The sequence below is a fragment of the Hyalella azteca genome, unplaced genomic scaffold (assembly GCF_000764305.2).
Source record: "Hyalella azteca isolate HAZT.00-mixed unplaced genomic scaffold, Hazt_2.0.2 contig5640, whole genome shotgun sequence".
NCBI classification, from domain to species: domain Eukaryota; kingdom Metazoa; phylum Arthropoda; class Malacostraca; order Amphipoda; family Hyalellidae; genus Hyalella; species Hyalella azteca.
In genome coordinates, this window is record NW_025935823.1 from 529,546 (window position 1) to 550,651 (window position 21,106).

At 35.6% G+C, this 21,106-nt stretch overlaps 1 protein-coding gene across 1 annotated transcript in view; it reads left to right on the forward strand.

Annotated features, from left to right (window-relative positions):
* Positions 1–7,648: 7,648 nt before the first annotated feature.
* The window catches only part of LOC108678828 (transcription factor 12), a gene marked incomplete in the record, with an annotated part of 69,093 nt that continues 55,635 nt past the window's right edge, over positions 7,649–21,106 (forward strand). Inside the window, 2 exon segments of the mRNA XM_047880593.1 lie at positions 7,649–7,889; positions 15,289–15,362. Of these exon segments, the coding sequence (XP_047736549.1) occupies positions 7,808–7,889; positions 15,289–15,362 (156 nt within the window).

Sequence of the window (21,106 nt, forward strand, 5' to 3'; positions counted from 1 at the left end):
ACAGGCACCGGTCGAAGTAACAGTTACTTGTCGTGGTAACAGGCACCGGTCGACGTAACAGGCGCCAGTCGAAGTAACAGGTCCCGGTCAAAGTAACAGTTACTTGTCGTGGTAACAGGCGCCGGTCGAAGTAACAGGTCCCGGTCGAAGTAACAGTTACTTGTCGTGGTAACAGGCACCGGTCGACGTAAGAGGTACCCGTCGAAGTAACAAAGTAACAGGTACTAGTCGTAGTAACAGGTACCGGTTATAGTAACAGGTACTGGTGGTCACGGTTATTGGTTTGGTAACAAATACCGGTTTCTCGTGGGCAAAAGAACATTAAAGACAACATCAGCATTGAGCGCTCGACTGTAGTAACAGCCTCGTTACTGACCAAGATTTACTAATTTATCACACGCAGTTGAGCTAATACCTACGGCTTGACCTTCTGTATAATAATATTTCTATTAAAAGTTCAAGAACATGAGTTTATTGATCTCATTGCCTCTTGCGTCCTTCTTTTTGGGGCCTGCAAAAACCAGGTTAAAATTTGCTTGAATCTTGAAATGAAGATCTTGCTTGAATTATGGAATTCTTAATCTTGCTTGAATTATGGAATGAAGCTGCTGTTATGGAACGCCAGTACTGATAGCATTTACTGATACACGCGCCGCTTCTCACAGGTACAGATATGCAACTCTAACTGTAATTAGTGATATACATTAGTGTATTATTAATAAACCGTATCAGTCAAAATATATAATACCCAGTGGTTAAAGTTCAGAATACCTGGGCCTATACCTTCAAAAAAAGTTAAGAGATCGTAAGTTCATCAGCCAATCATTGACGGCCTTTCGAACAAAATCCACCAATCATAGACAAGAAAATAGAGCGTAAGTACTAACGTTCACTTAGCGAGCTTTGAAAGTATCCACCAATCATAGACAAGAAAATAGAGCGTAAGTACTTACGTTCACTTTGCGAGTTTTGAAAGTATGGCCCCAGGATTGGAGCAGAGAGGCGCGGGTTCGATCCCAGCTCTGTGCGCCAGTTTCTGGTCAGAATCGGCGAGGAGGCCGGGCGGTTAAGCACAGCAGAATTGTAGCAGTGAGTTGCGTGTTCGAGACCGCAAAATGCTGTGAATGTTCTGCAATGTTAAGAATCGGCGACAGGCCTACGGCCTAATAAACGCTGAAACCGCTATTATTATTATTATTAATATTCATTGAAATAAAATAACGTATTATCATCGGAGACCTCTGCAACGTGGTAAACATGAAAACCTTAACATCTTGAGATGTAGAAGAAAAAATATATTTTTAACATGAAAATTCATATCGAGGTTAAAAAAGTATTTAATTACCGTCGCAATTTTGTGCTGGCTTGTTAAAATCACAAGATGTAATAAGTATTACGATGTGAAGGAAAAATTTTATTTAGTATGCCCTTCAATCCCTTGGAATATGCTGTGTGTTCAGTAAAATTTTATATCAATTTATTAGTACATTCTGTAAAATTATATAGATAAATGGTGTATGATATGTAGAGAAATAGCTTTAGAGGAGAAGCGTTATTTGTGTGACTTGCAGAAGTGAATAAGAAACTCTGACCGATTTTATTAATGGTATTATTTGTGTGACATGTAGTCACATAATAATTAAATGAAACATTTTTATTACATTTGCAGATTTTCACATAGTACCTCAAGAGCCATCAATACAAGTTTTCCAAGGCGAGAACTTTTTCGAGTGTAGGGTTTTTTCTTGAATTCAAAACTGTCAAATTAAACCCGGCGCGACAGGATATGACAATGAAAATGTGCTACTTATTACCTATGATATTTTCATAAACCTTTGGTAAGAGCAAATAAACATGGTTACTTTTCGTGTATGTTGTACATTACGTGATCACAGGATAGTAACAAGAATGCGTTGAATACTAGAATAACATATGGAAATGCTTATAAAAAATCATTATAACATATGTATGAAAACAGTTTTTTAGGTATAAATATAAATTTTTGGCGTTTAGGCCATTACAAGCCGTTTTGTTTGCGAACATTAATGCTATGATGAACGATATTACGTATATGGATGTTGTACTTTTGCTATAAAAACAACTGTATAACGTCGTAAACATTTAACATGACCACCAGCGGGGGATAAGTTACGAGACAGACGATCAATGTCCTACTCGAAAAAGGTGTCAATGTCCTACTCTACATGAAACGCTTGTAGATATTCCTACTCGACATCAATGTCCTACTTTACATGAAACGCTTGTAGGTATTCCTACTCGACATCAATGTCCTACTTTACATGAAACGCTTGTAGATATTACAGATACTAATTAATAATCAAATTTACATATTTACCTACGTCATGTACCTCTAGATAATAAGTATTTCTCTATTGCTACTAATACAAGAGCTAAAAAATAGAGAATTACCGGGAATTTCTCAGGAATGCCAGTATTTCTCTATTGCTATTAATCCAAGAGCTCAAAAAATAGAGAATTACAAGGAATTTCTCGGGAATACCAGTATTTCTCTATTGCTATTAATTCAAGAGCTCAAAAATAGAGAATTACCAGGAATTTGTCAGGAATACCAGTATTTCTCTATCGGTATTAATGCATAGGATTCAAAAATAGAGAATTAACAGGAAGATTGCAATCTTCAAGGAGAATATAGTGAAGAAAATCTTACATCATACCAACACTGCTGAATATGCAAAATAATTTAATAGGTATAGAATAGAATAGAAGTGTCGGCGCTGAAGAAATAGGCCCATGGCCTGTTGCCGATTTTTGAACTTTTCGTGACTTGATTCACAAGGGATCCGGCCTTTGGAACCCGATCTTTCCATAACTGACGATTGATCGAGATAGCTGCTGGACTTATTGCCTGCTCCGTAATTTGCTAGGCATTTTAAGACTGAACATATATATGGGTTGGCAGAAATTGTTCCTATAAGCAGGTTTCATTGATGACCGGAGAATTTGTTTCATTGACAACTTTCTTATAGTTTTTTTTCAATAATTCGAACAATATTTTTTTTTTGCACTGGTAAATCGAAAATCAGGTTATCGATTGACATTTTTATTCCGTAAACGATGTTTCGAACGTATCAATAATTTATTATCAAGTTACAATACGCATTTAGTGATGACATTTGTAACTGATATTATTATCAATTATTTTATTAGTATTATCAATCATTAGTAACTGATATTATTATCAATTATTTCGTAATTATCATATTCTACTTGTTTCGATTCATCAATCAATGCCTTTTGTAACTAGATAATGAATGATTGATCCATTCGAAACGTCATTAACAAAATAAAAATGTCAATCGATATAACCTGATTTTCGATTTCTCAGTGCAAAAAAAAATATATATATATATATTATTTTATATATTGGGAAGACTAATAAGAAAATTATCACAAAACAAATTCTCTGGTCTTCAATGAAATCTGCTTAAATAATTTAATTAAGCACAAACTAGACTATTGCTGCTATTAATAAGAGATCATTTGGCATCATTAATAAAATCAGGATTCATGAATGCATGTCTTGTGAACCTCTCTGACCAAACCTTGATTATGTCCCAGTTTTTTCACATTTTGAACAAGCAGCGAACTTTTTGATTTTCTAATACTCCGAGTATGAACATCTTCAAAAACAGACTAGACGAAGCTATGCAGGAGCATATGTTCAGTCTTAAAATGCCTAGCAAATTACGGAGCAGGCAATAAGTCCAGCAGCTATCTCAATCAATCGTCAGTTATGGAAAGATCGGGTTCCAAAGGCCGGATCCCTTGTGAATCAAGTCACGAAAAGTTCAAGAATCGGCAACAGGCCATGGGCCTATTTCTTCAGTGCCGACACTTCTATTCTATTCTATTCTAATACTGTGATTTATTATAAATGACCATCTCTCTGCAGATATCTCTCAGTCATGGTTAAACTACTTGTAACGAATACGTGCATATAAAAAGTATTTATTTGTTCAATCCCAGGTATTGGTTGGAGAAAAACGTTCGATATATATAAAAGATGTATATATAAAAAAGCTCCCAGTAGAAATACGTGCAATAAAGTATGTTCCCCTAGGTTGCCCTGGATATAACTGTTACAAATAAGTTTCTTAGTGATTATATAATAGTTTTATAACAGTTATATCCGTAATACTACTTGCGGACTCGATAAACATGTGGACAAATTTAACATAAGGTCTTGACATGTAAAGTTTAATTATGTTACCACACATTGAACAGGTATCAACAGGACGTGTGTTCAGATGTTGAACAAAATACAGCGTAACAAGCCTACCATGACTGGGGAATAGAATTATTGACTATTTTCTTATTAACATCCATATATATATATATATCTATTCTTATAATAGATGTATATAAATAAATATACAATTTAAAATACATATAAAAAATAAAAAATTAAAATACCTACCTATAAATAAATATACAATAAATATACAATTTTCTTATTAACACCTATATATATACATCATTACCATCAATATATACATCTTGTTCTATGTAAATATATCAAAACGGGCTTTAAAGACCTGATAACTGATATCAAAATAATTAATGTTTGGTGCATGAATCTATGGTAATAGATGGAACAGAAGATAGAATTGTAATATAATATTAGAATTGTAGGTAATCGTATAGATAGTCCAGTCTGTAGAACGGCTATAGAATAAATAATCCTGTAGATTGATGCCCTATAACCAAATAATGCAGTCATATCGTCGCTTGTTGTCGTCAAAGTCATATCGTTGTCGTGATAAATTATTTCAATATTCTATTTCCTTGCATCCACGACACACGACATTATATATAACAGTAACTAATCTCTTTCACTCGCCCTGCTTCTGCGACAGTGCGTTCTACGAGTTATAAGAAAATAAACATTTTTTCTCAATTCGAAAACCAATTTCCTAGTTTAGATTTTGCCAAGTCATGGAGAAAGATTACAAGTTTCATCTTTAGAAAAGTTACCCAAGCAACTTGGTCCATCTTTAATTGGGCATGTTTTTAAGTGGAAATTTCTTGCGAGTTCTATATATGTTTTCATCCGTCTAATTAATTTTATTGGCTTCTATATGCTCTGGATCAAAGTTGAATAACACATAAGAGGAAAGAAGTGAAAGAATTTTTACACGTGAATTGGCGCCATATTAGCTTACTGACGAGATATCAATGCTGTTTCTCTCGTTATTATTAATAGAATTGTTTAATAGCAATGTCTAAAAGTAAAAATATAGTCCATTGCATGGAGTCGTGTTGTCTCATTTTGGCACGTGCCCACACATATGATCGAATTTATCATAGATTAGGGCATGCAATCGTATAAGCAAGTATCGACCGATTTAGTTCTTATGCAAAAACGGAAATAAAATAAGAAGTGCGTGATCGTTATCAAAATTTACGTTTCCTATGAAATAAGTTTTAATTTAAACGTTCCAAACATGAATACTTCAATTAATTTATCGCATAACAATCAAGTTTTTAATTTATATCTCCGTACAAAATGGATTACGGCCGTTTAATATACCTGCTACTCTGAATCGCCTTCGCTGGGTAATGATCACGATGTTTAATTGTATTTACTCATATGCATTCTATAATTAGCTAATGCCTCCTGTGCATGTCAGAACGAAAGACAAGGAAAAGGAACATGCTACTCATGCCCGTTATAACAGGAACGTAAGTGGTATGTCTTCAATACTGGAACACATATGGGAACGCTGCTCAATAATCAGGTTTACACAGTTGTGTGAAAACATGTTTTTATATGTATAAATATTATCCTCTGGCCCTTAGGTCACAGCAAGCCCTTGTGTTTGCAAACATTAATGGTAAGATGAACAATATTACGTACATGGTTTTTGTACTACTGCTACGCCAAAAACTGCAATGTCGCAGAGAGGCTAATAACATGGTCACCTGCAGAGAAATAGTACGCTAACAGACAATCGACGTCCAACTCGCGGAAGGAAACGCTTGTAGCTGTTAACTGCGTACTCTCACTCCAAGTTTTTCTTACTTAGGGGATCTTAACCCTCTACCGCATGACATGAGTAACCGGAGCAATATTGTCACAAGCCTACTTCCCAGAAAGCATACGTTATAGTGAGCGCAAAATGGCTTGCACTGATGGTTGACGCCACGTACGACAACTTTAAAATGTTCTCTGTTGCGTACAAACGTCCTCAGGTTGCTACACTCAATAGTTTACGTATAATTTGCCGCCACGTACGACAACTTTAAAATGTTCTCTGTTGCGTACAAACGTCCTCAGGTTGCTACACTAAATAGTTTACGTATTATTTAGGCTGAAAGTTATGTTCCCCGAGAGTGACATACGGCGGTAGAGGGTTAAGACGTACGCTTTTTCACGAAGCGGAGATCTTAGCCGCGAGATCAAGAGCAAAATTCTAAATTATCAATCAATCTTAAACGAGGTATACACGAATGGATCCTGTGGATAATACGGTTATTACTATCCGTATCAATTCCGGTAAGTGGGCTCAAAAATAGACTCATATGATGCGAGCAAACTTCGTAATCATCGCAGCGAGCTTTCCTCAAACTGTTAGCAGTTATGTACGCCATCTCCATGAAGCCATGGTTGAATTAATATTATTAATTCAACCATGCATGAAGCTATCTTCCCGGCAAAGAACTTGAAAGGAAAATTAGTAGCACTCTTTAGTTATTTCACACTTCGGAATATGTTTACCATAAGATTTAACGCTACATATTAAAATAAATTTAATATAGACTAACAGCCCTTCGCTTACAAGTTCCAATTCAGGACTGCGATCTCGCGAAGGAAAATCGGCTGTTTTTCAGAAAAAAGACGTGGTTCCATTGCATGGGCTCAGTTAACTCCAAATTCCCCCAACATCGAAATTATGACTTTTGCTTGCACCAAAACAACTTTATTTGCCAGATTAGTATATAATTTAAAAATGTGAAGCAGTTTCATTATAAATGAAAATAGCCTATTCAGTGATTCATTTACCGTTAGTGTTTATTGTGCTAATGAAAAACGTTGCGGACAATAGAATTCCTACAACGCTTGCATGAGCGTAATGTAAATGAATAGCTTCATTGGTAATTGATTATTAATTTTTCAACTTGACAAAATGATGATTGGAAAACATGCTGTATAAAACTTAGCGTTAGCGCGGAAATTAAAAACGAAGTGGAAAATAAAAATCAGAGGTAACGCTCGCAGGAGCCTACTGCGAATATGCGTCCCGTTTTTTAATAGGCCAAGATCGGGTTTGATTGGACGAAACTATACGTAGAAACTCGCTGTAAATATTAAAAATATATATTATATATGTTCAAAAATTTGTCTCGAAAGTCAAAAAATCACCGCCGAGGGCTGACATTCCTTGTCGCTCTCATTCGATTTACTGACGAGTTGCTACTTTTCATTCGCTCTCCTTAATTTTGACTTCAAAAATTTTTGTTGTCATTCAAACTTATGTTATATATTTTTACATTACCATTGAGGCGTATTCATTTCTTTATTAAAACATTAACTAAAATTGTTTCCCGACTCGCCTTCTGATTTTGAGATTGGCATGCCTGACTGGCTGTTAAACAATGAGCTTCGTTTGTGCTTCTTGCGTGCAGTGTTCTGGACAAGTAGTTGTGTTTTATTAATTGTGTATCATTTTATTGTAGGGAAATTCAATCATCTGCCTAGGATTCTGTGTAATCATTAATTAATCTCTGACGTAATACTGGAGCTTTTAGAAAGTTGTGGTGCATTATGGCAGGTGCCGAAGATGAACCAATGCATCTGTATGAAGTCTTCCAAAATTGTTTTAATAAAATTGCCAACAAACATACTGGTGAGAAAGCTATTGGTACTTTATCTTTGAACAATGTTTTTATACTAATTAGTAATTTAAGAGGAATTTAATAGTATTTCCGTCGTCAAGCTAAGTTTTCACTCAATTTTGTTGAATTTTATGTTAAACCTTGAAGATTTTTATTTATATATGTAGCTAGTAGGTAGGCTAGGTACTTTAAATGTTTACAAAAAATTTTGCCATGGGTCACTCTACTATGTGAGGACAGCAGGGTTCAATCAGGTTTTAGGCCCAAAATGTTGCATAGATGTTTTGATGCCAAAACTACCTTAATCTTTATAAAGCTTTGATAGGAAAAAATTAATAGCTACATCCTACATGAAAAGATAATTTGAGACAAATGGCAATGCCACTATGCTGAAAGTTAGATAATTTTTTTGCCACTTGCCAAGAACCTTATTGAATAGAATGTTACCAGTACTGCAGGATGGAATTCTAATATTGACGGTTCATATATTATTCCCGATACACCTACACCAGTTTTTCGATACAACATTATTTGAGGCAAAAAAAATGAACTTCTTATAGGCTTAAAACACGTATGGGTATGCTAAGTTTCTCTAAGGTAATTCACTGGAAATGTTGCGTGCCAGCAAGGCTGCAGGTGCAGCTTTCACTCAACAATTGAAATTATACAAAGTATTAGTTTGTTAAAGATTTGTCTCTTAATATGACTGCAAAGAAGTAAACTTAATAAAGTAATTACAGCTACCGTGACTATGCTGTCAAGCAGACTTTTCGATGATGCATGCATACACTAAACACGCAATTCATGGAAGCGAGAGTGCAAGAGTGTGAGACTACATAGAAGAACAAAACAAGGCGCCCGGCATGCAACTGCCAAATCAAATGACGATCGCGGCAGCGGCGGCACGGATCATAACGTTAATATAGTCAATGCAAGAGAATGATTAATTATGATATTTCTGATAGAGATTTGAAATATTTTCGGAAGCCTAAAACTATAACAAATTATTTTGTTACTTTGACATGGTTGATTTCAAAATAAATATTTTAATGTGAATTCATGAAAAACGTTTAAAATAAATTGAATAATGTTCATTTATTTCTATAGGTGGGAGTAATTTGAGTAAACAACTACCAATCGATTTATTATCCTTTAAATAAGAATTTTTGCATTGAAACTTCTGGAAGATGTGTCCACCGCAAAATTTGTACAGTGGTATCAAGAGTCAAAGCTGTCAACCGATCGTTGGATGGCCGCAAATATGTCGCATCGTTCTACCTATTACAGTCAATAGAACCTAAATAAACTCTGTTCATCAAAAGGACAAAAAGCTTAAGTATCAAACATACATGGTAGTACAATAAATTTTGAGATCTCCAGTCATGAGACTTAAATTCATACTCATAGGTGATCTTGAATTTCTGCACTGCGTTCAATTAAGCAATTTGTAAAATCATAAATTTCAAATAGGTACCAACTTTTTCAATTTAATTCTGAATGAAGATTTGTCTCTTAATATGACTGCAAAGAAGTAAACTTAATAAAGTAATTACAGCTACCGTGACTATGCTGTCAAGCAGACTTTTCGATGATGCATGCATACACTAAACACGCAATTCATGGAAGCGAGAGTGCAAGAGTGTGAGACTACATAGAAGAACAAAACAAGGCGCCCGGCATGCAACTGCCAAATCAAATGACGATCGCGGCAGCGGCGGCACGGATCATAACGTTAATATAGTCAATGCAAGAGAATGATTAATTATGATATTTCTGATAGAGATTTGAAATATTTTCGGAAGCCTAAAACTATAACAAATTATTTTGTTACTTTGACATGGTTGATTTCAAAATAAATATTTTAATGTGAATTCATGAAAAACGTTTAAAATAAATTGAATAATGTTCATTTATTTCTATAGGTGGGAGTAATTTGAGTAAACAACTACCAATCGATTTATTATCCTTTAAATAAGAATTTTTGCATTGAAACTTCTGGAAGATGTGTCCACCGCAAAATTTGTACAGTGGTATCAAGAGTCAAAGCTGTCAACCGATCGTTGGATGGCCGCAAATATGTCGCATCGTTCTACCTATTACAGTCAATAGAACCTAAATAAACTCTGTTCATCAAAAGGACAAAAAGCTTAAGTATCAAACATACATGGTAGTACAATAAATTTTGAGATCTCCAGTCATGAGACTTAAATTCATACTCATAGGTGATCTTGAATTTCTGCACTGCGTTCAATTAAGCAATTTGTAAAATCATAAATTTCAAATAGGTACTAACTTTTTCAATTTAATTCTGAATGAGTCGCGTCTGTTGAATTCTAATAGGGATCATTAATTTTTGCATCGTATTTCTGAAAATCAAGTATTGCATTTCTTTTAAATTAAAAACATTCTTTTACATCAAAAACAATGATTTTTTTCTTACAGCTTCTTCGATAATTGATGATCTCACTCATATAACTTGATACCTATTTTAAATTTAATGATTTTGTCATTTCGATGACTAAACTTTCTTCGGTTCATTAAAATAAAATAATTACTGCTTATAAACAACCAACGTTTTCTAAAAGACACAAGACGTTTGAAAACTTGCCATGGGAGACAAAATCATTCAGGATTTGAAGTGAAGTGAAGTTATCAAGACAAATTCGACATTATAGGGCAAAAACATGAATAAATTCGTATTTAGAAGCGTATCAATTGGTGTTTAAATTTTGAAACAATTTTCCATCATTTAAATGTCACTGTGAAATGTGGATCAAATCTATTTATTATGAAATTGAACTTTACAATACCAAAACAAGGTGTCTGACACCGTCTTGTCTAATGTCAATAGTCAACACAGTGTTGCCATACGCCATGAAAGATTAACAGTTTATCCCATCATTCCGTGTGGATTTGAGAACTTTGTTGGTATTGCTGAAATCGTGAGAATTTTCTGCGAAAGTTTATGTAATTTTCATTTTTTATTTTGGAACATATTCATTACAAAATTTGTCAATACGGATACACGACTAGTGATGTATTGGAGGGAAGAGTCGCCGACTTTTTATCGGTTTTCGAACCACACGCAAGCGAGTTCGATACATTTTCAATTTTTTTTTCGATACATTTTCTTTTGTTAACATGATAATATCTTACCTATACAGAATTCCATACTGACCAGTAGTATTGAGGAATTTGTTGCCAAAGACTCAAAGTTATCTATGCCCTTAACATTTCTCACCTAAAAATCAAAATAGGGTAAACGCGGTATATTCCGACATTGGGGGTAATTCCGACACTTCTAAACTTTTTCCTTTATATTAAGCTTTGTCTTAGTTCCACGCATTCATTGATGGTTGAAATAGTGACATCATACTATTGTGTGCCATACTATTGCCAAAACACTAGCACTAGGTCTGGGCCATCTGGGGGGAACATAGTGACAAACCACGGATTTTTTAGAATTGGTTCATTTTTAATTTCCTCATTTAGGGTAAACCGTAAACGAGGTATATTCTAACATTGTGGGTAAATCCAACACTTCTCGATTTTTTCCTTTATATTAAGCTTTTTCTTAGTTCCATGCATTTGTTGATGGTTGAAATAGTGACGTCATACTTTTGGGCGCCATACTATTGCCAATGCCAAAACACTAGGTCTGGGCCGTCTGGTGGGAAAATGTTGAGATCCAAAGAGAGACTGTGTGCGTCACCTAGTGAGAACATTGAAAAATGTGTCAAAGTTGATAGTTGACCTTGCTCTACCAAATAGTGATAAACTGTTTGAAGAGAAAGAATATTATGGTTTGAGACTTTTAAATACGTCTGTGAATATATTAGGAATCCTTTAAGTATACTTGTATATGCTGATTTCAAGTAGTAAAAAAATTAATAGATGATTAAGTTAAGAGACTGTTTTAGACACAAAAACTAATTCCGACACAGCTTGGAATTCCTAATTAAAAGCTTAATAGCTCTTAATTAAAAGCCGAATTAAGCAGTGTTCAATATTCAATACAGCAATCCCTTGATTAACGCGGTTAATAAATCCCCGAGTTTTACCGTGTTATGCAAAACCGCGCTAATCAAACTTAAGAAGATATGGGAATAATTATAATGAATCCTCAAAAATAGCAAAGTTACATAATAATTTTTTTTACACTAAAATTCATCATATTTTTTTCTAATAAAAAAAAGTCGCGCTAATCAAAACTGGCACCGCGTAGATTAAGGGTAGGTCGCAAATTTTTTTCCGCGTTAATCAAAACCGCGGTATTCAAAACCGTGCTAATCAAGGGATTGCTGTAGTGTTCTAATTCCAAGCTGTGTTGTATTCCAATTCAGCTCACACAGCGATCGGAATTCGGAAGTCTCACAAAATGCCGAATTTAGTCACACACAGTGTCGGAATATATGGATTTGGTAGGTTTGCATTCTAGAGGCTTTTAAATAAATATGGCAGCATTTTGTGACGTTTCATTGTTGCTGGCACGTAGTGCGGTGTTTTGAGAGTGACATAAAGCAAACAGAACTCGAGTTGCTCATACGGTGAATTATTTATAGCCATTCATTTTTTTGCTACGTCCTAATGTGTTGGAATTTACCGCGTTTACCCTACCTACATGTAAATAGGTGTTTAAAACGAGATGTGCAGCCATGCAGATGCTGAGTTTTGCATCAGTGAGATGCAAAACCTACTGATTTTCTGACCCCCAGCTGGAAAATTGGGTGAAAAGCCTCCACTAAATTAGATTAGATATTAATCATATAGGGCCCTTATTTTCTCAGCTTTCAATGTGTTAGGAAAATAAAGGCTATTATTAAGCTAGTGAGAGCAAGTCCGGAAAAGTCATTCATTTTTCTGAAATATCGCAGGGATTCGCAGCTATAATGTAATATAATTTCAGTAAGTATGAAATCTTGTGGCTTCATGTCATGTATTTTTGTTTGATTGAAAAAATCATGAAGATACGTTTCATAAAATTTTCAACATCCGCAATGATGGTTTCAACATCCGCATAGTTGCAGTCACGTCAAAGCTGTTAGACTGCATTATCACATGTTCAGTTACCACTAAAGTAAATACAAATGCTGTTTGAGTGTTTAACTTTTTAGGGTGAAATTAGAGATTTGGGAATGGGGTAACACAGGCACATGACATTGTAAATAAGTTTGCAGTTTGTAAATGACTCTTCATGGCCAAGATATGAAATTCCTGGCTCAAAAAAAAAAAAAAAAATGGAATGAAGGCTGGCAAATCCATAAAACAACAGTTCAAAAAACCTGTTGAGGCCCTCCAAGTAGATATATTCCATGCCTGAGTGAGAGTAATTAAATAAATTTGTTATAAAGATTTAAGTACTCTATTAGTTACTTTTCAACATAATTGCCATTTAAATTGAGGCATTATTCATACCAGTGTCAGCCTCATACACTATCATAACAGACCAGTTAGGTCCGACTGGAAATTTATGGTAATGAGCAGGCATACTATAAGTAACAATTATCACGGAATTGTACAGGAAAGCACTCGCATGGATTTTATAACAGATCTTGAAGATTTTCATGGAATTTCTTTGTTTTCAAGACTCAATATTTAAATGAATAACATCTCCTCTATTCAGTCTAACAAAGATTGTTCTTTTCATTGCCCTAATCATAAAGCATAGAGAAATTTTTGAGAAAAATTTGGGCATCTATTGAAAAGTTTGAATGTATTATATAATATTGAAAATATTCAAATTTTAATAGATTTTGGTTGATTAATGTAAATTTTCTCTTGCATTTTAGAGGATGGTTCAGATACAACCAAACATTTGCATTTCTTGTGGTCAATGCAAGAAAAATGTGAGATATATTACACTGCTCAGAATACTGAGAAACCAAGAAATTTATAATTAAATTGATGAATAAATTCTTGTCTCTGATGCAGAAACGTTTGAAAATTGAAATGAAGTTTTGATGACATTGGCACTTAACAGTGCAGCAATGTTCCATGACAGGCTTGAGTCTTGAGAGCCAAACCCAAGTTCCTAACACATTCCTATTTGATATGGAAAAAATCACATCTGAACAAACTATTTAGTGTAAAGGAAGGTCTTAACATTGATAAAAGACCTTCTCATATTCAGTTAGTCTGCGCTCTGTGGTCGATATTCACACACAGATTGCGTTCACATCATGTTTGTCTCTCAAGCAATACGATGGTTAACGAGCATGAATGTTGCTACTGGTATGGCAGCTACTGTTCTTTTGTGGGACTGGCATTCATCTGACTCATTTCCTGGCTTCATGCTTTGAAATTTGCACAGATTTCATATTTTTTATTGCACTGCAGATTTTGATTTAAATCATTGTTTATTTTGTGCATTCTGCAGAATTAGTTGGAATTTTTGCAGCCTAAGCCATTTGTGGAGTTTAATGCGTCCCTACAATGGACGTATCAAATTCTCCAAACGAACAACAATAATATACGTTTAAAAATTACTTTTTAAAGACAACACTTCAAAAAAATCCAGTGTCTCCAATCTTACAGATGTACAATGAATTTCTCATTTAATTTTCAAATATTGAAAAAATTAATTTTTCAATTTTTTAATAAAGAAATTTTTCTCAAAATTATTTATTCTATTAACTGATTCATGCATTGCTTCTGACTTCGCACAAGTGTGCAAAATTTCAGATCAATTAGACAGGTAAAAGTGTGTCAAATATCAGTTATAAGATTTGTAGCTGACAAAATCATTTTTTCAATTTTTTTAATATTGAAAAAAAATTTTTTAATTTTTAAAATCATTTATTTTGACATTTGATTCATGCATTGTCTCCAACTTTACACAAGTGTGCAAAATTTCTGATCGATAGGATAAGTAGAAGTGTGTTAAATTTTGATTACAAGATTTGTAGCAGACAGACAGACAGACAAACAAACAAACAAGAAGTGAAGTTAAAGAGAAGTGTTGTAAAAAAAAGAAAGAAACATTTCCATACAAACTTATCTCAAGTCATTAACAGCAAACTTCAATTAATACAGTATTAAGAAGCTTATTCCCAGGTATAAAAATGTCTCAATTTAAATGGCAATTATGTTGAATAGTAACTAATGATGCACCTAACTTTTGGTAATACATTTATTGAATGACTCTCACTAGTTTCATTTATATACCACTTCATAAAATGAAAAGAACAGCCCATGTACTAATTCTCTCCCTAAAAAATGCAAAATGCTGAGAAGGCTCTAAAAATTTTCATGTAAATTGTGTTTTATCTTTTGATCATAGGTAAAGAAAAACCATCATATAGTTCACAGGCACTTTGTGGCAACACTTGCAAAATGATGCCAAGTGAGAAAGTAAGAAAAAAATTCCATAAACTAGATGGTAAGATTTTATTTAAATGTTTTTTTTTTCAGATAAAGGAGCTGTCAGTGGAGCCACACCCATAGCAGGCAGCTACCAGGCTGCGGCCTATCCATCTGACAACCACCTGGTGAGTGACGAGCTGGCCGTAATTATTGTCTTCTTCTAATTGAAACTCAGTGGCAGTAATATCAAAAATATCTGTTTTGTTAATTCTGCCAGCCAATCATTGATAGAAAAATCCTTTTTAGCAATTTTTTTAAATTTATGAAAAAAATATAACTCAGTAGTACTCACTGCACTGAGTGACAGAGAGCGCATTTTCTTGTCGACAAAAATGTGAAGTCACAGACGGACATGGAAAACACAATAGTGCATTTTTTTCATAAATGAGAAAATACGCTAGAAAGGGCGCTATTGTGCTTGTCATACCCATCTGTCTGTCTGTCCGTGACTTGCGCTTTCTGAGAAAATGTGCACTCTGTCACCCATGCAGTGAGTACTGAGGTATATTTTTATATACCTTGTATAGGTACGTTTTTTTAACAGCAAGTTACCAGGCCGTAGGAATTCATATCAAATATGTGGAGCAACATTATTAATTCATATCAAATATGTGGAGCAACATTATCAATTCATATCAAATATGTGGAGCAACATTATTAATTCACATCAAATATGTGAAGCAACATTATTAATTCATATCAAATATGTGAAGTAACATTATTAATTCATATCAAATATGTGGAGCAACATTATCAATTTATATCAAATATGTGAAGCAACATTATCAATTTATATCAAATATGTGGAGCAACATTATCAATTCATATCAAATATGTGAAGCAACATTATTAATTCATATCAAATATGTGGAGCAACATTATCAATTCATATCAAATATGTGGAGCAACATTATTAATTCATATCAAATATGTGGAGCAACATTATCANAATCAATGAAAGTAATTAATTCATTGTTTGATGCTAAAGTGTTACACGGCACCTACATTATCATTGAGGCTAAAGTGTTACGTGGCACCTACGTTATCATTGAGGCTAAAGTGTTACGTGGCACCTACGTTATCATTGAGGCTAAAGTGTTACACGGCACCTACATTATCATTGAGGCTAAAGTGTTACGTGGCACCTACGTTATCATTGAGGCTAAAGTGTTACGTGGCACCTACGTTATCATTGAGGCTAAAGTGTTACACGGCACCTACATTATCATTGAGGCTAAAGTGTTACACGGCACCTACGTTATCATTGAGGCTAAAGTGTTACACGGCACCTACGTTATCATTGAGGCTAAAGTGTTACGTGGCACCTACGTTATCATTGAGGCTAAAGTGTTACACGGCACCTACGTTATCATTGATGCTAAAGTGTTACACGGCACCTACGTTACGGGTTTCGCCAAGAGTTAAGATTTAAGTTAAACCTACTATACACGTTTTCTTCGTTTAAAGGTTCTAAGCCATCGTTATGTTAGGCCGTTAAGAGTAAACTATGTTAAGTAAGAAAATGGAAGTCATTTATAAAAATCTTTGGGAAACTCCTTAGTTCTTATGATCGCGAATGGGTTACTTTTTTATTATAGTACCTTTTAAAATATATGTTTCACAGCATTGCCTCAATACTTCAAAAAAAATTTCAATAAATCAGATAGAGCACTAAAAAAAAGTAGAATTATTTCTCTCGATGCGTTAATAGAAAACGGCTCGCCAGCGCTAACTTGTGTAAACATGATGAATTCGGGTAAGGTTAACAGCTGCTTGCTGGATTTGACAATCGTACGAGTAGTGATGAAATCAGTACAAACGACGTTTCGTCGGGCAATTTGTTGATGAATAAGTCAGTGAGAACAACGTTTCGTCGGGCAATTTTTTGATGAATAAGTGTATCAATATAAAATAATAATAATATAACATATTAGTTATGCTATTTGGTAAGTTGTCTAATGGGGTTATTACTGAAGGGTTTATGCACCACAGAAATTAATAATGAAAGAGGACTATGTGTTTCACCTTACAGGGCGTAGATGGTGTGGGGGCGACAGCGTTGCAGGACCCCAGTCTAGCGTCACAACAATGGGTGAGTACACCCACGTTTCATTACCATTGTGCTTAGTATATAATTAAACAATTTAGAGTATGTTGTTTATACTTAACTCGGTGGTTCACTTGAGAACTTCCTCGCCGCGCTGTTCACAGTGTTAACGTTGCCGCGAAATTTTGTTTTACTTTTCTTAAATAAAATGAAGTTTCTGCAGCGCTTTTTGTCATCCGTGTATTGATATTACATTGTGTTGTACACAGTCTCGCATCACCGTATTATAATACTGAACAGGACGCCTGCTGCCGTGTATTGATATTACGTTGTGTTGTACACAGTCTCGCATCACCGTATTATAATACTGAACAGGACGCCTGCTGCCGTGTATTGATATTACGTTGTGTTGTACACAGTCTCGCATCACCGTATTATAATACTGAACAGGACGCCTGCTGCCGTGTATTGATATTACGTTGTGTTGTATGCAGTCTCGCATCACCGTATTATAATAGTGAACCTGACTTCTGCTGCCGTGTATTGATATTACATTGTGTTGTATGCAGTCTCGCATCACCGTATTATATTATAATAATTAACTATTATTAATTATAATAAATTATTAACTATAATAATTATTTATTAAATGATAATCCTGGCTTCTCGCACAGGCTTTAACCACGAGTGAACATTGAACGAGCGTGGAATAGTATACGCTGTTAAAAAAAATCACCGTTAAACGGTATTACTGGCGTTTCAGTAACCGGCCGACACGTTAAAATAAACACCGTGTTGCCGTTTTTTTTTATTTTACACCAGAAACCCGTGTAACATCTGTAAAAAGGCAAAACGGTTTATTTTCACTAGGCGGCTGGTTACTAGAACGCCGGTGAGACCACTTTTCGCTGTCACCACCATCATCATCACCACCACCACCACACAATATATACAGTCTATATACAAGCAGAGATCATAAGTGCCGTATGGGGTAATATTAATAATATTAAAAACTAGAACGCCGGTGACACCGTTTTTCCACTCTTTTTCGAACAGTGTAACATAATATTGATCCCGTAGTACAGTGAACTGATGCGTGAACAACGTACTCGGTGACCCCTATAACTGTGAGCTGCCCGCTACGTTCTCACGGGGTGTGGGTGGAGCACGCCAGCGTGGGGAGCTAATGATCGCCTTTGTTTACATGCTCACTTTTTAATATTGCAATATTTGCATGCCATTTTAGCAACGATGTGGAAAAAGCTAGGATTTGTACGTTTCTATCGTATGTTGTTACCATTGTACTGCAGATACCATTAACCATTAATCTCTACAATATCTCGCATGGTATTTACACTGCAGTGTTACCATTGTACTGCGGATACCACAAACCATTACTCTCTACAATACCTCGCATGGTATTTACACTGCAGTGTTACTCGCATGGTATTTACACTACCGTACTGTGTTACCATTGTACTGCAGATACCACCAACCATTACTCTCTACAATACCTCGCATGGTATTTACACACCGCAAGTTTCAGTCTGGGCCGCTATACGATGAGGTGTACGATGCAGGAGCGCCGCTAATGGCACAAGTTTGCTCGTTGCCGCCCCGCATCGCGCTACTGCAATGTCCTTTCATAGCCGAGCTTTCGCGCTGAAAAATTCACCACTTTCTTTTTGTATTAAAGTTTACCTATTATATTTTTATGTGTTAGAATTGTCATTATTCAACCTTGCGGTTTGTCCCATACTTTTTTTAAATTTTTCGTTTTATTGTATTACTTTTATATTTTCTCGTCCTTTAGCTTCTCGTCTCGCGTAACTTAGTGTTTGGTCCAGGGCTTTCTTATATAGATAAATTCACGAAATTACATAACCATGTGAAGTTAATATTACCAAGTTTAACCTTTGGTTTACGTATAAACCAACTGTCATCGAAGCTATTCTTATCTATGGTTAAATAATTTGGATTAATAGTGAACTATTGTGATCTTTTAGTTGAGTAAGGATTTAAACTTCTGACGTCTATACTCAAGAATTGTGATTGCAATACCAGTACAATGATTCATTGTTTAATAATGATTCATTGTTAAACTACTTCCCGAGAAAATTGTGAGCTGTAGGTATGTCTCATTGCCTGCATGCTCACTATTAGCTGCATATCCCAGTGTATAGTGACCAGGCCCGCTAAGTTATTACACCATTATGAACTTATATTTGTGTTGCCGTAGACGAATCCAAGTGTGGTGGTAAATGAATTAATTCATAAAAGCTAAAACGAAACAATTATGTGGTGTTTTGGGCTTCTCAAGCTGCGGTTCCGCTACTTCGTTGCGAACCATTACTGACGAAAATATGAGACCCTCGAGTGAAATACTGAATAGATACCCAAGTATCATATAAAGATATGTGGCCGTACTTTCAAAACTCGCTAAGTGAACGTAAGTACTTGCGCTCTATTTTCTTTTCTATGATTGGTGGATTTTGCTTGAAAGGCCGTCAATGATTGGCTGATGAACTTACGATCTCTTAACTGTTTTTAAAAGAGTGGCTTGAAAGGCCGTCAATGATTGGCTGATGAACTTACGATCTCTCAACTTTTTTTGAAAGTATTGGCCATGATACTCAAGTATAATCAGGATTAGTTAATTTAGCCGGTCATTTTACCAGTGTGAACCCTATACGAACGTAACCGTCCAGGCTCAAATTTCCCTCTTTTCACCTGGGTTATCTTTTTTCTCCGCTTGAATAAAATTCGTTTTTTTTGTGAAGTCTCATTTTAAAGTAGGTTTCCCCATTTCATTGTGTTTTGGAAGCTCCATCTTTCCCCTGATAGATTTCCAATTTACTCAAATTTTTTCCCTGGAACTCGCCCAATTTTTTCGATGGAATTTACTTTCCTCGATGGTGCTCACCAATTTTCCCATTTCCTCTCATGAATCACCAATTTTCTCGTTGAGGTGGTCACTTCTTCCTAATTTTTCCATGGCTCCAGGGTTGGCTGTATCGGCGCGCCATCTTGAAGTTGACAAAGCAACTTGGACGACACACTACACTCGGAATAGTGACAGGATCACATTGTCCAAATAGTGCCACACTTTTTTCACCAACAGTACGAGCGAATAGCGGACAAGGGCAATAAGTGCATCAGTATTTGGTCAAAGTTTCACTCATTTCTTTGAGTGTCAGGCGCGGCTAAAAGCAATTGACGAGCGCAAGGAACTGGCCAACGATCAAGACGGAACTTAACATTTGTAACGCGAGTTTTTGGGGGCGTTTGAAAGCCTATACTGATTCATTTATTTGGTTTCTTTGGCAGAACTGCTTTATTTGTTAAGCTTTTTGTGGATGAAAAGGAAACGAAAGCGTCTAGTTAACACGCTCGAGATACATGGGCTATGAAGTCCCCAGCGGCTGAGGATAAATGGGGCGTTCCCGGTAATCTGGGGAGTTGTCTGCAGACTTTTTGGGGGGTCTGGTGGTGGGTAATATTGAAGGGCTGTCGGGGAGGGGGAAGGATAGTAAATTTGGGGGGTTATCGGGGGATAGTAATCTAGGGGTGGGGGGGTCGAGGGGTAGTAATCAATGGAATGAGGCCGTGTAGGCGGGGGAGAGGTCGTGCAGAAACTGTAAGAAGTTGTGTGGCAGGCAAGATGTCGTGTAGGAGGAGGAAAAAATCGCGCGAAAAAAAGATAGATGGAAAAGGTCGTGCAGGAGAGGCGTGAGGCGGTGGAGGTCGTGCAGGAGAGGCGTGAGGCGGTGGAGGTCGTGCAGGAGAGGCATGAGGCGGTGGAGGTCGTGCAGGAGAGGC